This window comes from Natrix helvetica (genome assembly GCF_964273705.1).
Source record: "Natrix helvetica genome assembly, chromosome: 1".
Lineage (NCBI taxonomy): Eukaryota > Metazoa > Chordata > Lepidosauria > Squamata > Natricidae > Natrix > Natrix helvetica.
In genome coordinates this window covers 115346553-115366694 of record NC_138548.1, presented here as the reverse complement: position 1 = coordinate 115366694, position 20142 = coordinate 115346553, and the positions used below count along the sequence as shown (strand labels likewise).

General features: G+C 38.7%; 1 protein-coding gene across 7 annotated transcripts in view; it reads right to left on the bottom strand.

Moving 5' to 3' along the window:
* The window catches only part of PPP6R3 (protein phosphatase 6 regulatory subunit 3), a 67346-nt gene that overhangs the window by 26476 nt on the left and 20728 nt on the right, over positions 1–20142 (bottom strand). For 6 of the 7 annotated variants that reach the window (XM_081934120.1, XM_081934121.1, XM_081934123.1 and 3 more), the window contains exons 3-9: positions 9086–9211; positions 6711–6943; positions 4911–5097; positions 3343–3480; positions 2604–2669; positions 2208–2320; positions 208–321 (exon numbers count right to left, since the gene is read on the bottom strand). In XM_081934120.1, the coding sequence (XP_081790246.1) occupies positions 208–321; positions 2208–2320; positions 2604–2669; positions 3343–3480; positions 4911–5097; positions 6711–6943; positions 9086–9097 (863 nt within the window). In that variant the 5' untranslated portion in view covers positions 9098–9211. The remainder of the gene's footprint in view (positions 1–207; positions 322–2207; positions 2321–2603; positions 2670–3342; positions 3481–4910; positions 5098–6710; positions 6944–9085; positions 9212–20142) is intronic. The other variant, XM_081934122.1, reaches the window with a different exon arrangement.

Sequence of the window (20142 nt, the reverse complement as noted above, 5' to 3'; positions counted from 1 at the left end):
TTACTTGTTCATTCGCTTTTGATACCTGGAATTGAACAGATCAGGTAAGAATTATCAGAAAAATATTGATTCAGAATGTTTCTGTGTACTTAAGAGAACATCATTTATACATCTGAGGAAGGAGTGATAAGCAAATATAACAATAACCTAATAGCTACTAAAAAATTAAAAGTATCTTTAGAATAGAAAGATAAAAAATTAACTTACGTTGGTCGTCTTGTTTCCAGTAAAGTCAGTAATATCTGAATTGCACTGACTATTGCAGATTCATTTTTCTCTTTATTAAAAATATTTGATAGCAGCTGTTCTATAATTTCTTGTCTATAATAAAAAGATAATGCTTGAAATATACCTTTTAGTACACAGATAATTTCAAAGAAAACCTTTGCAGTTTACTTTGAAAAGTTCTTTATATAATATTTAGGCAATTATTTTAGCTTCAAATCTAATTCTTAGAGTTGCAGGAGAAAGTTGTGTAGAACTGGATTCTTACTTTTGTGGTATAAATAGTCCTCGACTTATGACCACAAGTGGGACCAGGACTTCCATTGCTAAGTGAGGTGGTTGTTAAATGAGTTGCATCCAATATTATGACATTTTTTTGCCGCACTTGTTAAGCAAATCAGTGCAGTTGTAAAGTGAATCACAGTCATTAAGTGAATCTAGTTTCTTCCACTGACTTGTCCTAGCTTGTCAGAAGTCAGCTAGGAAAGTCAAAAATGGTATTCATGTCAGCTTGGGGGTGGTGGAGGGGGTGTTGCAATCATCCAAAATACACGTCAGTTGCCAAGTACCAGAATTTTGAACATGGGAATGCTGAGATGGTTGTAAGTGCGAAGACTAGTAAGTCACTTTTTTCAATGCCATGGTAACTTTGAATGGTCACTAAACAAATGGTTGTAAGTTGAGGACTACCTGTACATTGATATATAAACAAGACAATCTAAGCCTATATTAACAGTATGTCCAGGCAACCTAATCCTTCTTCTACACGTCTAAATGTATCACAAATTCTTACTCTCTTGTAAAGGATAACCTTCTTATTGAATGCTTTTTAAATAAAATCTGTGGATTAATCTATAATCTATTATTACAAATATTACTATTATACCTAAAACGTATGAGTCACCTGTTTAAAAAAGTACATTGTTATAAATACAAGGGCTGAGGTCAGATATATCACTAAATCATGTTTTGGCATTATATTTATTTTTATTTAGTGTGGCCTTCTATCTTATGCAAATAGCAATAGCACTTAGACTTATATACTGCTTCACAGTGCTCTTACAGCCCTCTCTAAGCAGTTTACAGAGTCAGCCTATTGCCCCCAACAATCTGGGTCCTCATTTTACCCACCTCGGAAGGATGGAAGGCTGAATCAACCTTGAGCCTGGTGAGATTTGAACTGCCGAACTGCAGCTAGCAGTCAGCTGAAGTAGCCTGCAGTGCTGCACTCTAAACACTGTGCCACCTCGGCTCTTAACTGAGTGGCTCACAATAAAAAAGAATAAAAACCACATGCATACAAATATAAGCATAACGAACAAAATATAAAAAACGAGGCACCTTATACGTATTCTTCAGTGACAAATTCATCTATGTCAGGCTTCACTAACAATCTGCCCCTAAACCTGTGGGTTACATAGTCTTTCAGAAGGCAATGAGATCAGGACCACATGGATAGGGGGATGCTATTCCAATGCAAAAAGTACGTCTCCTGGTTTCCACAAGATGCCACTGTTTCCTTGACAGGAACAGGGAAGTGGGCTTGGGGAGTATGCCACTTTGCTCTATCTGGTGGGATAGATAAAACAACTGGAGACAGTGGTTCCAACAAGTAATCTGGCCCTGTGTCATATAGGGCTTTAAAGGTGATAACTAGTGCCATGAATTGCACCCCAAAGCATAATGGAAAGTAGTGGAGCTAAGGCAGCAAAGACATTACATAAGTAAATGAATGAACTCCGTGTTATCATGTGTTTTGAATTATTTTTCTAAGCAGTTCTGGAGCAGGAATATCATATTTGCTATTTAGAGCTCTAAATATTTTGCTTTTATTTATTTACTGCTTGCTACAGCATATATGGACACTCTTTCCATTATTAATCTCTCTACTTTTCCTAACAGAAGGAATACATTTAAACTTTCAGAATCCATAGATAACATACTTATTTTAAAAGTAAAGTAATATCTTTACACCAACCTACTTTTCTAGTGTTGCAAGCAGTGGATCTGGTTCAGAACTGTTTTGTACTTGTAGCATCTGGTCTCTACTCAAGCGTATAATTTCACAAAGTGACTGGGATGCATTTGACTGTCTCTGAAGAACAAGAGAGAATTTATAAAGGGAAAAGAAAGCTAAACAATTTTATTTGCTAATAAATACCAGAAACAATTTAACACAGATTCACTATTTTCTAGAAGGCACAATTACACTTCAAGTAAGTGGATTAAGTTGTTTCCTCAGTCCTGTAACTACAGTACCCACTATTTTAATGTATTGTTATAATTAAGTATATAATGAAGAAAATTTAAACTCTGTAAGCAGAATAAAGTAAACTAGTATATAAAACTAAATATGAATTATAAAATATATTTCTTACATCTTCATCTTGAGAAGGATGGACAATTTCCACAAGCCGCTGAATAATTTTCTCTTCATTTAACCACTGTGAAGACATATGGTAGTTGTTTTATTTTAAAATCATCTTCCAGAATTATGATTAAATATAATTACTGTATAATTCACCCACTGGTGTTATTTAATACTAAAGTGCATTCTCAGAAATTTTAAGATATTCAAAATTTACAGAAAGGAAATTACAAATACTATCAGTGAGTATAAACATGCTATGTATTTACTTTGTTATACAATGACATCATGAAAATAGCTCATTCTTATGCACCTTTGAAACAAGATAATAATAAATTATTCAAGAAATAACTATTTTGTACTTATGCAAGCCTGTATAACTAAATCAACAATCCAGAGACCTATCTTTCTCAGTAAGTCAAGCTTATCAGGTGATAAGGATATATATTATTGATTTTCCATTTTCTGTATGATTTGCGGTCAGGTTGGTATTATCTTTTCAACATTGTCTGAAATTTTCATATACAACCTAATTTTAAATTTGCACAATTTATTCCAAACTCCATGAACAGTAAATGTAGCATCAACAGTTGATTATTTTCTCTTCCCTGTATTTCTGTTTGCTTTGTTTGCCACTATAAACCATAAAGAGTTTGAAGAATTTGAAACAGTAACTGCTGTTAAGTTTAAGTGATCCAATAATTGTATTATTAAGATATGGATTTGAAATAGGAGAATAAACTACTTACATTTAATACTTCTTGCCTTGGCTGTGGAGGTTCTATGCATGTCAGTAGCCTGAGTAGTAAGTCCATAATAGCAGAGGTTCCTATGTGCTTTATTATGAGATCTACAAAATCATGTTTTTTCTTTAAGAAATCCACAATCTGGAAAAATATGAACAAGTATTAATAGAATGTTCTAAAAGTTTTTGAATCCAATAAAGCATAAGAAGAAATTCTGAAGAAATTGCTGGCATCAATTGATACATTGTTGAATTTGCTGAACAAGTTCATTCCTGACATTGAATATATCATGATGGTGTTTTTTTTTTACTAAATACTGTTGTGAGGTATCTTATATATACCCCAAATGTGAAATTTATTTTTTTATAGTCCCCATGTTCCCAGTTTTTTTCTGAGCAGAGAGAACATTTAAAATAAAGCATTAAATTACAGACATTTGGGGGGGGGGTATTTTAAAAATTATATTCCATTACTATAAGTAGCTTATGAGATGGGCAAGTTTTTCAAGTTGAAAAATATAGCAAAGGCTCATGATTAATTCTGTATCCCTATATGTATATATATATATGGATCATTCTAGTCTATTAGGTACAAAACAGTGCTCAGACTGAAAAAAAAGGCTCCTATTGATTCAGTTAAATCAGCGGTTCTCAAATAGTGGGGCGCGCCCCCCAGGGGGGGTGCAAGGCTCCGTAAAGGGGGGCGCGAAGGCTCCCTTTCCATCTGGGTGCAAACGAGGGGGCCGCGGCCGCCGGTGCAAAAAGAGGTCTTTGTGGCCTCGCTCGCGTCTCCTCTGAGATAACTGGCGGCGAAGGCGGCAACGGCGGGTCCCATCGGCTCCTCTTCCTCACTGGCTCCTCTTCCCCGCCCCTCCGCCTCCGCCCTGCTGGCCGAGCAAACAAGCCTCTCGGGGACCGCTTTGGCCACGCCCGGTGGCCGAGCCGCCCCAGCGCACGCCCCGCCTGCTTGCCTGCCTGCCTCCGCCCCGGAGGAGCGCTCGCTTCGGAGCTCGCAAATACAAACCCAGGAATCGCTCCGTCGGGAACATCGCAGCTGCCGCATTGGGATTTCCCTTGCCCCCCACACCCAAACCGGGAAGCTTTGTGGGCTGCGGGGAAACTGGGCCAAGGAGGGCTTGGAGAGGAGGCCATTAGGAAAGGCCAACCTCTTTGCTAGGGCTGGCAAGAAATGGGAAATAAATATTTTTATAATGTTTTTGTTGGAATAGGGTAGAGTGGGGGAAGGAGACAGGAAGGTAAGAGAAAGGGACCTTTGAGGTCTTCTAGTCCAGCCCCCTGCTGGAACATAATACATCTAGTGCTCCCTACAACAACCCTGTGAGAGGTATGCAGAGGTGTACTTATAACAATTTTATAGACAAATGATACTATTTACAGTCGCGCGGGGGGCGTGAAATGTTTTCTTCTTCCTAGGGGGGGCATGACAGAAAATAATTGAGAACCACTGAGTTAAATCAACACAATTCTATCAAGCATATAGATACAGAAATATATCTCCACACAGTATTAGAAAGACAGACTCTCAAACATGAAGATTCAAAAAGCAAATACCTGTTCTGGTTTTCTGCTAATAAGAATACTCAGCACCTTGCTGAAGAAACTGGCCAATAATGGATTTAGAGGTGGCTCATTTAGAAGAAAACTGTACAGTTTTATTAGTAATGATTCCTCTTCACCGAGCCTATCGTTGATCTGTGAAACATCGGAAGTAAGCAGCTCACAAGATATATTTGGATATCTAAAAGAAAATAGTTGAGGTTTTATTTTACTACAATTACAAAGCCATACATAAAAAAGACAAGCATTATTCTTTTACAGCCTGTTACATTCTGAATTAACCCAGCCATTTTTCATAATCTGTACAGGTTTCATAGGACTTCCATTTGAGAATAGCATTTCAATGAAGCTACTTTACAGAGGGTTCTTCAACTGATTTATGTATACAATAGACATTATTTATACAAACAATATAAAGTGTCTTTATCAGTATCAGATCTAGCCCTGGCACAAACCCAAACTTCTGGAGCTGAGCAAAAGCAAAAGTTGAGAATAAAAAAAGCAAAGTAACAATATACAGTTCTCCAAGGATATATTACAGCATCAAATTGGAAAGAGTAAGCGGCATCCAGAAAGCCTCTAAAGTTGAAGCTGGGCAGTGTAGCAACATCAGCATTTCCCTATGTGGTGTTCATACACCATGGCAGAGGAATGAGAAAAAGCACAAGTCAGAGCCACTTAGAGGTAGGCCTCCAGTAGGCAAAAACCAGCAACGGGAAGCTAAGTGAGAAGTCCTTTGGCGAGCTATTATGAGACGTAGCAAGAAGCACTCATATTTATCATATTCATAAAATTTCTTAAATTACATTTTTGGGGATGCCATATGGAAAAATCTCTCTCTTCACCATGTCCCTGTATGAAATGTTGTGTGAATTTGTTGTTGTTGTTGTTTTTGCTTTTGTTACATTTTTGTTTTCCTTCACCCCTTCATTTTTAACTGAAACTATTAATTTTATATTGCTTTAATTTACATTTGAATGTTAGGACTATTATTAATAGGGACATGGTGGCTCAGTGGCTAAGACCCTGAGCTTGTCGATCAGAAAGGTCGGCACAGTTGGCAGTTTATATCCCTAGTGCCACATAACGGAGTGAGCTCCCGTTACTTGTCCCAGCTTCTGCCAACCTAGCAGTTTGAAAGCATGTAAAAATGCAAGTAGAAAAAATAGGTGGGAAGGCAACAGCGTTCCGTGTGCCTTTGGCGTTTAGTCATGCTGGCCACATGACCACAGAGACATCTTTGGACAGCGCTGGCTCTTTGGCTTTGAATCCCGTTACTTACCTTTTACTATTATTAGCAATAACTATTATTACCAATAAAATTAATAATATTAATATCTAATATGTTATTAGAAAAGTTAAATCACTTCAAATAAGATCAGACCTCGGCATTTTATCCGGCCCATCGGCTGTCCCTGTCCAGCCCTCATGAAAGCAATCACAAATTAGTAATCAAATAAACTATACACCACACATACAATTGAGCAGAATTTAAGTTCAGCCTATTGATAAGGCCTTCACAATGATCCCAGTTTCTCATATGGCCCCTTGGGAAAATTAACTGCCCACTCCGGAACAAGACAACGTAATGTTCAAATATTAATAGTAACAATAAATAATTTTTGTTGATACAATTATTTTCATTTGATATGGTCTTAACAAGTTATGAAAGGGAAGATTTTTTAGAGTATCTATCTTAGCATACAATGCATACTTCCCTAAAATTAGTAGCATGCAAATCTCTTTTCCCAACTTCCTATTTTTCCAGTGCTTTAGATTAAACATATTTCTTACTTGTATCTGATCTTTTCATCCATGTCTTGAGGTGGCTCTTCTATAATGAATGATACTAGACTTTCCAGACATTCCGATTTCAAAAGAAATTCTATAAGTTTGCGATTTTGAGCTTTACACTCTTGTAACACATCTTCTTCATCCATCAGTTCCTTCAGTGTTACATCTTCTTTCTCCAGAAGTGTGTCTATGTGGGATGATGAATGAAGATCAAATTTCCAAAACATGCTGGTCTACAGAAAGGGGGAAAAATCATACAGAATTGTAATTAATGGAGTGTTTTTAAAAAGCCTGCTTAAGAAGGCCATTCCACTACCCCTCCCAGCCTTCTCAATTTGTATGCAAAAGAAACTGTAAAAGCAAGAAACTACTATAGCAAAAAAAAATGTAAGGAAGAAAAATGCTACCAGTATCAAAGTGCCTTAAATGATAAGCCAATGTCTTTAATATATCAATATAGTGATTAGTCATCACAAGATTTTAATATGGAAATAGTTTGAATGTTAATGCAAGAGCAGCAAGAAAAGTATTTATGACTCAGACATTTGATTTTAGAGTATTTTAGCATATTTTTGTCCTTTTTACTCAAAGCCTGATTACAACAATGGTCAACTCAGGAAATTGCTATAAGCAAATTAATCTAATCCTATTGCTGATCCACATTTCCATCCTTAAGTGTCTATGAATTTTCTCATATATTTTTCTGCAGACCCTATTTGCAAAATATAATGAATCCTTCACTGTTTGAATGAAATTTGGATATCTTCTGGAGTTGTAAAACTCATCAGCACCAACAATCAGAACAAACCATTAATAGTGCATCTGTCAGGCCTCATACTTGTTACGAGAATAAATTTATTTGATGAAGTAAATGTTTAAAATGTATTGGCGTATATAGAATATTAGGAAAGTATTCATTATCTCCTGAATAAATCAATACTGCCTCATTATTGTTAAAAATTAAGAAGTGTCAAGGTGAGTTAAAATCCTTACATAATTTCTTAAAAATCAGGATCCAATTATTTGTTTTTTTAAAAAACTTAAAAAAAACCTCTTGTATTATTAAACACCCTCTCCCAAGCTGGATCTTTTAGATGTTCAACTGACTACAATTTCCATTATCCAAACCTTGGCTACATTAACTAAGGCTGATGGGAGTTAGACCAAAATATCGACTGTCAGGCTCAGAGGGTTGTATTAAAGATAAATTAGTATAAGGATGCATTAGAAAAATTTTATTTCACAGAAAAAAATAGGAATTAGCTAGATGATTCTCTGTATATTAATGTTAAATTTCAAAATGCTCAGCAATTCTATATCCATCAATTATTTAGTAAATTAGTAATTTCCTAAAGCAGGGTAATGGCAACCACCAATTAAGTACATTATGAAGATATTATGTGCTCATTTTACGAAACTGCAGTGAATTAACATCATACAATGATAACTCTGTTTCATTTTAAGACTACAACAGAGAGAACAAGTTTCATGTACAACCAATCCTGCACGGTTTTGAATTAAATACTAGCTATGTTCAATTAAGCACATGCATGATAATTTAAACATAGGGAGCAAACTATACACACTTTTATTTTGTGGAAGGAAGCTATCTTATCAAAGCCAATCACATATTGTGGGCCCATACTTCAACTCACTGGCCTTTTAAAAATAGATTGCAATTCTCTAAATATACACACCTGGAACTGAATCCAGTGAAACCAATAAAGCTTCCTTCTAAAGGCAGATCCTTAGCATTACAGTAACAAACAATATTTAGCAGACATACAAGGGGGGGACCAAAAGGATGATACAGTATTTGACACAGGATTTTAAAAAGTATGTACAGAACTATAAATAGTTAAACCAATTTCTGGCTTGGCTACCTCTTACAGTATGACCCCTACCTAATAAAGTTAACAACCACCTGCTTTTGGTATCTACCTAATCATCATAAGATTAAAAAGGCAGAAGAATAACCAATGAATTAATATATTAGTACTTTTGCAGAATTTAAGTTCTATACATCAAATATATTTTACACAAATGAAAATCAAACATTGGCTTATTTATCAGGCCACTGCTACCACTCATTCTTAACATATAAAGCAATTCTATCTATATCCTATTAAAAATCTGATTTCCAGATTTCAGTTCTTCTCAAAAGAATTCCAAATCTTTGTGAATGAAAAATCCATGAAAAATCCTTCTAGCACATTGGATATTTAGAAAGAAGACCTTTCAAGAAGATGGAATTTAGTATCAAGAAAACATATGTACCTCATGGTACATGAAATTCTACAATATATAGGACCCACTGATTTGTAATAGTAGTCAAGGAAGACCAATATTAAATATCAACAAAAAAGAAAGCATACTACTGCAAACATGTTACTGCGTTATTTCACAAACTTTCTCCCAGGCAAGCTGTTTTAGGAGCTGGTTTCTCAATATGGCAGATGCTGACCAGATTACTCCATCACTTTCAACAGGAGACCAGGACCCTTGGAATAAGGAAAAATACCCAACATGGATCAAATTGCAGGAGCCCCAAACAGATGTATTTGATTGAACTTAAATCTTTAAGATGTAATTATGCTTACAAACACATATTCTATTCAAGTTCCACTTACTATTCTAATAGAACGCTCTTTGATTCTCAAATGAGATGCAAAACAGCTAGCTAATTTCATATTGTTCTGGCAAAGTCTTATCAGTCTCATGGTATTTGCTTCCAAGGAGAGAATATGGAGCATTGCAACAGAAGGCTACAACCAGGATTGAACACAATGATGGAGGGCTCTTAGGAGAGCTAGACTGACCTTCAAAATATATATTTTTTTAAAAAAGATTTTTTTAAAAAAAATATCAAAATCTTATGACAGCCAAATCTATGGCATCTCATTATTATTTGTTTAAATTGCTTAAAGCAAAGTATATGTTGTTCTGAAAAGGTTGTTGATCTTTGAACAAGTATAATGAAGATAATATAGATTTTTACTCTGCCTTTATCACTTTATAATTCAGTGGCAATTTCAAAATAACATTCCTCCTATTTTTTCCAACAACCACCATCCAGTGAGATGGGTTGGGTTGAGAGGAAATGACCAATCTAAAGTCACTCAGCCAGCTTTCATGCCTCAGACAGGACTAGAACACAGAGCTGCCTGATTTCTAGGTCACTACCTTAACCATTATACCAGACTAGCTGTCAAAGAGAAGAAAGAAACTGAACATAGGATTCAAGGATGTACTAAAATAGTTTATTGAATTTCATCATTTTCAGACAAAAAAGACATTTATCTTCACAATGACTGAGGGGCATAAGAGCAGTTTTTATTGTCGCAGCATGCAGGACACAAAATGCCCAAATATACCAAGAACTGAATATATAATCGGCATTTCTACTTTAACAGTGAAAAATGTAAGGGGGCATCTGGATGATTTGACCCTAAAATTTTATTTTCCCGGCTTATTTGCATTCAACAGCTGCAATCTCATCAAATACGATAAAGAGATACTAAATCATTTTGTGAAGATTGTTTCAGTATTTAAGAATTTCCATTAAAAAAGGCTAGCTTATTAGTCTTCAGCCTTTCCCTAACAATATATTACAGATAGTGAAGCAATCTCCTCTCGTAAATGGACTTTGTGTTGTTCTATTACTTACCAGGAATATTCATAATCTTTACTCCAGATGTACAAAACAAATTCTAAGTGACCATACTCCACCTCCATAGACTAAAAAAACTTCCAAAATTCTTTATGTTCTCTTTTCACATTTCTAGTATACATGGAAACTTCTCACTACTGGATATTTCAGTAATTCTTCTTGCTAACTTCCTATCAATGCACCAAGACCTAAGGTTGCACATAACACAGTAGCTGTAATATTACTTTTTGGGCTTTCAATTAGAGGCTAATGCCTTCAATATGCATGCCATGTTTTATGCTGTTTTTACACACAGGTGAGTCAGGGATCTGCATTATTGCATCACAGAGGACATGAGCATTTCTCCACAGTTTTTAGGTGACCACCAAGAATACTGATATTTAATTTTATATTAACACTTGTACATTTTGCAGTGTCCTTTTACACTCTGCAAGTACACTCTTCTTTTACCTTAGAAGACAGCTTCTTTTACTTTAGAAGGCAGCTGTAAAAGGTACTATAGAAATATGTATTTGATATATTTAACTTCTTGGCCTTATTCTGTTAAATCAGGAGGGGGAAATCTAACCTCAATTTCACATATCATTCCAAACTATTGATGTCAGACTTATTAGACAGGTGCAATTACACAAATAAGAAGCTTGCAAGCATCTTTTGCAAGTATATGAAACTTCTGGATCAACAAGGCAACAGCTGCAAACTGACAAGTCACCTATCCAATATATTCAATACACCTAGAAATTACTAATATTTCTATGATTCATGCTCTTTAATGGCATCTCAGTCCATTGTTAGTGCAATTTATTCTACTCCCAGAAAGAAAAGAAAGGTAGTGAATAAACTCATAAAATGGATGGGATATTTTGTGTACGCCTCCTTCTTCATTCTCATATTGGTATTTTGCAAACACTTAGACGCAAGAGTGGCATAGTAGCCTAGTGGGGCAGACATTCACTTGGAAGGTTGAGAGTTCAATCTTAGGTATGAAAAATATTTCTCTCCTAGGATGCAAAGAAAAAAATATCTGCTGCGAACTCTACTTGGCATCAGGAAGGGCATCTGGCCAGAAAACACTCAGCTCCATTCAGTCACCCCGACTCTATCTCAAATTAAGGGATTAAAGGTTCATAAAAAGGGTTTTGTCTGTGCACAAGTAGTCTTCGTGGTTACAACGACATGTATAGCAAGAGTTTGAAGGGGAACTTACAACTGGTCCTTGAAACTGTGGCCATTGCATTGCACAGTCACGTGATTGTGATTTGGGTGCTTGGCAAGCGACTCATAATAACAATGGTTACAGTGTCCTGTGGTCAAGATTGCCATTTGCAACCTTCCCTGTCAGCTTCCTGCCAGCTACGTCAATGGAAAGCCAGCAGAAGATGGCAAGTTATTCCTGAAGGTTGCTCTTGGGTTGCTGTTCTCCTGAGCCCTTGGGTGTCATGGGGATCTCATCCCCTGAAGGACCCACTGCCCATACTCTGAAGCACCTGCCCACCATATTTCTTAGTGCTGACCTTCCTGCCCATAGCTCTCACCCGCTGGCCTGCTTCCATGGGACACAATTTCAGCATCACAAGCACATACTTGTTAATTGAAGAATTCTAACCAATCAGTACTAGGTTATATTCAACTTGCATTGAAGCTATACTTGGAAGTTCAAATGTACTTCCTGTGGGCTCCACTAGTATTTAAACATTAAAAATATCTGAATAGGACGTTGGTCTTACCCGATATGCCTTTTCTCATAAGGTGGCAATTGCATCCAGGAATGGGTTAACTTCATCTGCTCGCTGACTGGACTGAGTCTGCCAAAGTTGTTGAGACACCCCCCTGTTGCTAGGGCTTCCCAGCTTTCAGTGAAGTTGAAGTGACAGACTCGACATGTCCTGTTGTGAGTCCTGTTCCTCCTGCTCAAGGACCAGTCTCCTTCAGGATGGGGATGGATGCTATCTCCATCTTATGAGAAACAACGAGGTATCAAGTAAGACTAACCCCTTTTCTCCATTGTGGTGGAGATAACATCCAAGAATGGAACATACCAAAGCTGGCTTGTCCTTACAGGTGGGCCGCAGTCTGGTCCGAAGTTCCCCGGCCCGTGTGAACAGTCTGTAGCACCCATCGGCCAAACACTGCCTCAGCAGAGGTAAAAATGTCCAGTTTATAGTGCCTGACAAAGGGGGAAGGAGAGGTCCAAGTGGCCGCACGACAGACCTCTTCTAAAAATGCCCTCTTCTAAAAATGCCTGCATAGCCCAAAATCGTGGCCACGCTCCTGGTGGAATGCGCTGTGATGAGACCAGGTAACGGCAGTGCCTGTAAGCTTTGTCTATGCATGTCCTTAGCCACCGCCCTAGTGTCGACAAATTCACTTTCCTGCCTAAAGATGATGGCTGGAAAGACAGGAATAGACTTTAACTTTCTAAAGGAGGAAGTCCTCATTATATAAATCCTGAGAGTCCTCCTGACATCCAAGGTGTGCCACTTCTTCTCAAGAGGATGAGAAGGGGCTGGGCAGAAGTTCAGCAGGAGTTCCTGGGCCCTTTGGGTGCACACCTTGGGGAAAAAGGAAGGATCCAGAGATAGGACTACTCTGTCGGGATGAAAAATACAGAAGTCCTCCCTCATAGAAAGGACCTGAAGTTTTGAAATCCACCTGGCCGTGACTGCCACTAGGAATGCCACCGTAAGGGTAAGGAAACATAAGGTGGCCATCCGCAAAGGCTCAAAGGGGGATCCGGTGTATGAGTTTAAAACCTTGGTCAGATCACAGGTAGGATACCTGTGCACCGTGTGGAGAGGAATTTAAGGGAGAGCCCAGATCTTTAACCTACGCGACTGAAGTAATTTCCTCCCATGTCAGCGAAAAGGGCCAGGCGACCCCCCGATGGGAGGGATGAACGCGTCAGTATCAGAGGCGATGGAAGTAATGACCTCCTTCCCCATGAAAGGACCGCTTGGACTGTCTACCTCTAGCTAGATGGTCCGATTGTTGTTGCTGCCTTGAGATGTAACCCCTCTGTGGCCTGAAATTTGCCAGTCTGGAGTCTGGGGCCTGAAAGGAAGGAAGTCTTGTGTATGGTGAGGGGCGAAAAAAGCCCCTTCTGGTACCAGGTGGCAAGATTTTTCTCTTATCCCTGGATTCCACCCAGACGGATTCCAGATATTCTCCAAACAAGTGACCCCCTTTAAATGGGGCAGAAGCCAGACACCACTTGTGGCGAGCATCTGCCTGCCACTGTCGGAGCCAGAGTAAGCGCAGCACCACTACTGAGGAGGCCAGAGACTTGGATGCAAATCTAGCAGCACTGAGAGTGTCATCAGCCAACAACTGGATCATTGCCACCAGCTTGTTGACATGCTGGTGCATCCTGGTATCGGTTGCTGGGATCCTCTCCTGCAGCTGCCAAAGCCAAAGCAACGAGGCTCGGTTGAAAAATGAGACAGTCATAGATGCCCGGAATGCCCACGCAGCTGCTGGATGGCTCCTCTGTAGAATTAGATCCTCCTGTCTGTCCTCCAGTTTCACAGATTCTTCAGATACACCAGGCGTGGTGGATGAAGTGTAGAGGGCCGCCATCAGTGTGTCCACAGTAGGTAGTGAAGTGACGGGGCAAGCTCAGGACTCACATTGTAAAACGCCTGTTAGCAGACATTGGCATAGGACTGGAAGCAGTTGAGCCCCACTGCCTTTGGACCACATCAACGAAGATGTGTCTAGGCACTAGAATTGTTTCCGCCTCCGTACTGTGCTCTGAGAAGAGCGGGTCTGCTGTGGTGGTTAGAGTCTCTGGTATCAGGTCAGCAATTTTGGCACAGTTTAGCTGAGTTCTTAGCCTTGAAAAGAAGCGACTTGAACATGACGAGTTGGAACGATCCAGTGAAGGTGGGCTGTTCTGTGATCATGCCCTCATCATCTGACAAGTCTGCTTCTCTTATTTCTCCCTCTTCAGAAGGCGGAGACTGGCTACTCTGTGAGGGGGCGGGCGAGTAAGCCTCAGGGTCTGCTAAAATATCTGCATGCTCTAGGTGCAGCTCAGAGGCTGCCAAGGAGGCTCGTCTGGACTGGTGTTGTAGCCCAGCTGCAATGCCCTGCCTAATTGCATTGGCAACAATGTCCTGCAAATTAGGCTGGGCCATTGGGTCGGTCTGCAATTCTGTGTGAAGACCCGTAACTGTTGGGGTAAAAGTGGCTACTGGAGCCGCCCTGACTGAAGAATGAGGCTGGTCTATGATGCCAGATGAAGTATTCAAATCTGACACTGATCCCCATAGACCTCTGGTGTTGACAGGGAAAATAGGGCTTGAGGGAGAAATCTGCTCTTCAGCTCCGCCTGGTGACAGAGTCATTGAGTGCCTGGCATAGGAAGAGCCTAACTCGCCTCTCATAAGGGAGCCTTGAACTTTTGGTTGCCAGCCTGAGAGCAAAGGCAGTCCAAGGTCTTATCCCTTCTCTTTTCAAATTTTGAGGCAGACTTGGAGCTCTTAAATGGCTTACTCTGCTTATTTGCATTTTTAGCATTGCTTTTGTGGCCCGTTGAAGTAGAGGGCTGCATTGTAGGTGTTGAGGCAGTTCCAGAAATGTTATAGTGTGCTTTCAGCCTGATCTCTCTTGCTGTGAGTAACTGCTGCTGCGCCCTCCATTTTGACTCCCTGACAAGCAGCATTTTTAACCCCCGCCGTGCAATGATGGCTTCAGTGTTTCCTGGCGATAGACGGGATCGCTTTTTGCAGCAGGCTTGACTGCTGAGTGGGAAAGTGGAGTCTAGCCATTTGCCTTGCTAAAAGTGCTGTCACTTTGAGCCCTAGCTCTTTCGAGCCATTAAAAGTTTGAGATGTGAGGAGACTCGTAGAGTGGCAGGCTGTGCATTTCACTCGCTAATAGCAGCAAAGACATGTTGAGGCTGATGGTTGCCCACTCACTCCCCCGCTTTGTTGTGATAGGTTATCCACCTCTATGTGGGGTGCAAAGCTCCTGCCCATGGAAGTGATACCAAGGGGCATGGAGCTCCAGCTAGATCACAGTTGGTCAGGGAATTGTTTAAGAGCTGGTGGCTGTAATTAGAGCGCGAGGCTCTGTAAAGAGAGGCACATGAAAGTCCAGCACTGACAGGGGGCGTCAAGCCCCTTTCTGAGACCTCTCTGCCACTGCTGGAGCTGTTAGTGCAAGTGGAGAGAATACCAGCTCGTGCACACTGGCGTTGGCTGTCACTCCTCCAGTGGCTAGAGCCTAGCCTAGGCACTGAATGGGATTCAGTTACTCTATCTGTCCAGGTGGGTCACTAAATGATCTACTCACAAATTTAAGTCTTGGTTAATTCTGCAATAGTCATCAGGAAGATTTGAAGAAATAGAAGGAAATTTGGAAGGAATAAGGAATGACTCATCTGCCCTTGCTAAGGGACTGAGTCGAAAGCTGGGAAGCCCTAGCAACAGGGGAGTGTTTCAACAGCTTTGACAGACTCAGTCCAATCAGCGAGCAGACAAGGTCAACCCATTCCTGGATCCTATCTCCACCACAATGGAGAACAGGAGGTTTTTATTCTAGAAACAGAATGCCGTGCTGTTAAAACAGCCGAGTATTCCCCACCACCACCATTACAAAGGATCCCTTTTCTCCTTTTTATTTATAAACTGTGCAGGACTGCTAAGGAGTCAAGGGGTCTTTAAATGTGTGGATGGAGTGATGAATAAATAAATAAATATCTTCATCCATTAGTACAGACTGGAGTACAGAATTTACATGGCAGGTGGTTATTACATTCTCCCTTCAGCAAAATGGTTATGAAAAATCTAAGAAGCGTTTCCATACTATAACCCAGGCTAAGGTCAATATTGTTGACAAAACACTGTTGATGAAGTATGAATTGGAAATGCTCAAAGGGCAAAAAACATTCTTGTATGCCAAACTACCACTGCAAGGATCAACAAGTACAACGTTCAATATGTTTAATAAAAACAAGTAATTTTCCAATATTCTTGACCTAAAAACCCTCCAATTACTGGTTCTATAATATCAGCAACATCAGAGGGCTGTGCAATCAATATCCATTAATGATTAAATATTTTAAGCAACTGTACTAAAAAGCATCTCTTGAAATATCTGAAGATCAGCAAATATATCATGCATTCTTTTGCAAAGGCAATATATTATCTGAAATACCAGTCAATAACTAAAAAGAGGTTCCAGAAGAAAGCTTTTAAATTACTAAGATGGTCTTACTATTAGCTAAATATTTACTGAAGAAAATGTTTTAGAATATAAACAATTTCTACAAGGAAAAAAATCCCTTGGCTAATTATACAGAGGAAAAAATATATAGACAAAATCATAAAATAGCATATTACTTCAAAAATTATATTGGTTGTAAACATTTCTTATGGGATATTGACAGAATAAAGTATCTGCTTTATTAATAATGCAAAAGTCCATGGGGAGAGCATAATATTTATGCATTCTTGAAATAGATGTTCATGCTGTAGGTTAAACGTACCTTAAAGAGCAAAAGAAGTCTGAAAAGATAATTACAACACCAAGAAAATAAAGTAGAAAGAATGAAATAGCGACTCTGAAATTTGTACTAAAAATTAATGGAATGGATTCATTTATTTTATTAAATTTCAATACTGCCTACAATTCTGGAAAATTTATATATAAATTTGGAAATTAAAATTAAACTAAACTAAAAGTAATGAAACTGAAAAATCATAAGGAAGCTTGGAAAAAACAGTAATTTTAAAAGACCTATGAGTATATGGAATACCTCAAAGTAATAAATACAAATGGAGAAATATTTGAGTCTTTAAGACCAGATGCAGAAGTACTTGACGATATCAAATCCAATATCTACAGCAGTTACTTACTGAACTTTGACAATTTTTGTTTTTTATCAAGACAATTGTTACTTACAACTACCTTGACAATTTTGCCAGTCATTTTTACAGATTAACATCTGATAATCTGAATGTATAACCATTTCAAATTCAAAACAAACTGAAATACTTTTTAATAAAACCCTAAAATATTTTACTGCCTGCTGAATACCATTAAGTCCAAACCTCAATCCCAGAAAAATGGATGATGAACATATGGATACTATAGATTTTATAGATAAGCAACATATGTAGGATTCTTTCAAATACAAAATAAGGAACCCCTTAAATATTTGAGTGCCATCATTGAGATAACTTACCTCTCACAGAGTGACAAGAACTTTTAATTCAACATTTCATTCATCCAAAGATTTTTCGAAAATGATTGCTTTCTATACCTCGTGTCAAACTAGCATCATCACGCCGTCACTTGACGAGTAACGCGAAGGGGACCAGCAGGGCCTTGTCCTTCTAAAGAGGACCTGTCCTGAAGAGGGCAGATATGGTGGCATTGGTTTTGGCCCCCGGGAAGGGCTGGCAGGAAAGGTGGGGGGGAGGGGAGGACAGGCCCCGCCCACCCATTCCTTCCATCCTGAGGAATTCCACTTGGGATAGAAGCACAGTTCGATGTAGTTTAAGCCTCTGTTTAAAATCCCATTTTCTTCTTAATCTGTGTTAAATCGATTGCTTGCATGAATTAACCGCTACGCGCTCCCATACCTGGTTGTAACGATTCTTGAGAAAGAAAGGAAGAAAGAAAGAAAGAAAGAAAGAAAGAAAGAAAGAAAGAAAGAAAGAAAGAAAGAAAGAAATGAAGGAAGGGAAAGAAAGAAGAAAAGAGAGGGAGGAATGGAAAGAAAGAAGGGAGGGAGGAATGGAAAGAAAGAAGAAAAGGGAGGGAGGAATGGAAAGAAAGAAAAGGGTGGGAGGAAAAGAAAGAAAGAAGAAAAGGGAGGGAGGAAAAGAAAGAAGAAAAGAAAGCGAGGAATGGAAAAAAAGAAAAAAGGGAGGGAGGAATGGAAAGAAAGAAAAAGAAAAGGGAGGGAGGAATGGAAAGGAAGAAAAGAGAGGGAGGAATGGAAAGAAAAAGAAAGAAGGGAGGGAGGGAGGAATGGAAAGAAAGAAAGAAAGAAAGAAAGAAAGAAAGAAAGAAAGAAAACTGGGTGGGTGGGTGGAACGGAATGTAAAAAATGTAAACTTAATAAAGTGAAACTCATGTCAGCCATGAACTGCTGCTGGAGGCAGGCAGGGAGGTCGTTTTATCCTGGAAAATCCTAGCCTGGCTGATCTCCCAAACCAAGATTGGTAGATTAATCACTATGCTTTAATTATGTTCAATTTGTAATAATGAAAATACATCCTGCATATCAGGTACATTACGATTCATAACAGTAGCAAAATTAGAGTTATGAAGTAGCAACGAAAATAATTTTATGGTTGGGGATCACAACATGAGGAACTGTATTAAAGTGTCGCGGCATTGGGAAGGTTGAGAACCACTGACCTAGGGAATACATGTGAGATTTACTAAGAAGGCACTAGGAACAGTGATACTTCAAAAAGCAAGAGATAACCCATTGAAATATAAAGAGAAATAATAGTTCTGAAACAAGTCCCTAGAAGAGTAAGAGACATGATAAAACAATACCAATTTCTGACAAGACAATTAATTAAGCATGAAGTAAATTTCAGATGCTAATACCTGAGGGAATCCTAGAGATCTGGATGGATCAAAGGCATAGACTTGATACTATAGAGAAAGCAGAGCAATTTTATGATGAGCAATTTGGATTATATGAGGAAAAAGAGAGAGACGAGATAGATGACAAGAAACAAGAAGCATCAGGAGGAAGAAACGTACAACAAAAAAGATGAAACAAAATTAAAGGAGAGAGCAGAACGAGAAGGTGCAAAGACAAAAGAGAGAAATAAGAGCAATCAGAACAATAAGACCTATCTACAAGTAAAACTAGGGAAGATGAAATAATATGGAGTAAATTCCCCTATGAAAAGAAAAGGAAAAGGACTTTCAACAAATTAGGAAAGTTAAAATTAGATTTTATTTGTCTTCAAGACGTTCAAATCAAAAAACAACAAAATAAATTATTGGAATATCCCAAAATTGGGAAACACTACTTCTCATTATCACAACAAAAGAAGAGACGTGGGGGGGGGGGGGCGGCGAAGTCACGACGATACAATGTGCGATCTCAATGCTCTGAGATCGCAATCGACACTTTTGCCACTGGGGGATCCAAACGGATCTGAACTGTCCCGTAGAGACAGTGAACAGGAAGAATATGTCTTGCTGAACTTGGGGATATCGTAAAATCCCCGAAAGAAGCAAGAGAAATTCCGTCAAGCTGGTGACAAAAAATCCAGCCAAGGCTGATGAAGTCAGGGCAGCCCCAAAATGGAAGGAATGGAAAGTGAAAGTGTTTCCAGCTGGTGAGGAATCATCATTGTTTTAAATGAGAGACTGCCTATAAAAACTTAAAAATTGATTTAAATTGAAGAATAGAAGACTTAAGCGGCGAAATTAATCTTGCAACGGTTCTGGACAGTTGCTATTCCATTTTCTTATATGCTATCTTCATGGATGAAACCTTTACAAGCTTTTTAAAATGGACGGATTAAGTCTTCTGTTTCTATCTTTTTTTTTCTGTGACTCAGTGATTTATAAACCAAAGTTTTCCTCTTTCATCGCTGTGAGTATTATTATTAAATTCATTTAAAGACTGGACCTCTTTTTCTAATTTGAAATGCAAAACAGATATAAAAAGAAATATCTTAAAAGTGCTACGTGCGGGAGGTTTTGTTGATTGGAGCTTTGTGTATTCAAGCGGAACTTTTCCCTTTCTTCACGGTTTGTTTGACGGCTCATTGCAGAGCG